The following is a 1,585-nucleotide window of genomic DNA, read 5'->3' on the forward strand; positions in this document are numbered from 1 at the left end:
AAACAAGACAATAAGTCAGTGATGATGTAAATACTTTGCTAATAAGGAGAAGACATGTATGTGTTCAAATAACTGGAAATTGAAAAGTAGCTGAGTATTACTTTTTAGACTCTAACGAATCTAACCTTACTTTAGTGATTTATGTTCAAATATTTCAGACAAAGATGTCTTGTGAACCTCCGTTAGAGCATGACATCGACCAACATATTGAAAACAAGAAACCAAGAGAATCCATCCAAATTATGCCAATGTCAAATCTTGAACATCAATAGTTTTATAATTTTATGACAAAGTAAAATTAAGATTGCACTTGTGGAGTCCATTCGATTACTTTTCCAATCTTAACTGTTCGATCGAGAAATTCTTTTGGCAGCACGTCCGTTGGATTTGTGTAGTCACCCGGTATGGCGAACTGACCCTTTGGTGGAGGTTGACGTAGGGACCATAAGAACCGATGCCCACTCTGCTCGAGTGCACAAGCAATCTCTTTCACCTGATCCTTATCGAAACTTCCCATGCTCCCAAAGCATAGGAACACAACCGACGATGGTGGCTGATCATCAAGCCACTCCATGATTTCTGCTTTTATTTTGGACCCACCTGACCCTAAATCAATGCTATCACCCGCAAGATTCAAAATGAGTCCTATAGAATAAACACGTGGGATGTTGGTTTCACCATTTGAGAAAGACTTTATCATATTAGACTCCAGCTCCATGAATGAATTTACAACAATACCCTTAACCCTTCAGAACCTCCTTGCTTGCTCAAACACTATCATAGACCAATCTTTCTCCAAGTACGCAAAAGGCAAAACCTTGTTTTGAAGGAAGAGAAAACAAGGTTGGAACTTGGAACTTATAATGTCTGGTTGAAGGTCAACTGCTGTAGCTCCTTCAATCTCCTAGGTTTAATTCATATGGTCCGCAGAGGAACATTGGTGCAAACTAGCAAATGGCGTCAATTCACCTGGCCACTCCATGATCATGCTGCTTGATTGCAGATGAGTATGTGCTAGAGGGAGAATATGGTCTTTTTGAGTTCTGCAATCCATGTAACATTTGTGCCTGTCACAATTATAATTGATATTCTCAAAAAAAAAAAAAGGGAAAATGAAATTACAAAATTTTGAATTAATTGATTCTTGTGAACATCCGTTAGAGCATCACATCGACCAACATATCGAAAACTCGTTCCAAGGAGAATGAAGCAAAAACAAAAGAACATAAAAAATCCAAAGTAAGCATTTTCTTCTTAACTTAATGAATGTAAAATCTTATATATCAATAGAAAATGGCTTTAAACTTTTGCTCGGGTTTTATTTGTTTAAAACTTATTCCCATCTAAGACAAAATTAGTTCAAATTTCCATTTCAATCATCCATTATTCAAGCATAAGGTCCAAACTCTCCATATTACTAATCTATCTACCTGAAATGATTTCATATGTTGAGATATAAAAAGATGTCTTAACTATCAGCTTAAAGAGAATCCTAACAGTTTCAAAAATAAAGTATCGAAAATTTAAATAATAGAAACTATATAACAATTTTACATACAAAAACTTCTCAGATGAATTTTAAACC

The 1,585-nt window shown here is 35.4% G+C and overlaps 1 protein-coding gene across 1 annotated transcript; it reads right to left on the reverse strand.

Moving 5' to 3' along the window:
- Nucleotides 1-298: 298 nt before the first annotated feature.
- On the reverse strand, nucleotides 299-718 carry LOC116127119 (anthocyanidin 3-O-glucosyltransferase 6-like). Its single transcript, XM_031412788.1, has one exon. It carries the CDS (start codon nucleotides 716-718, stop codon nucleotides 299-301), a length of 420 nt encoding a protein of 139 aa, XP_031268648.1.
- Between the last annotated feature and the right edge of the window lie 867 nt (nucleotides 719-1,585).

This window comes from Pistacia vera, unplaced genomic scaffold (genome assembly GCF_008641045.1).
Source record: "Pistacia vera cultivar Batoury unplaced genomic scaffold, PisVer_v2 Contig189, whole genome shotgun sequence".
Classification (NCBI taxonomy): domain Eukaryota; kingdom Viridiplantae; phylum Streptophyta; class Magnoliopsida; order Sapindales; family Anacardiaceae; genus Pistacia; species Pistacia vera.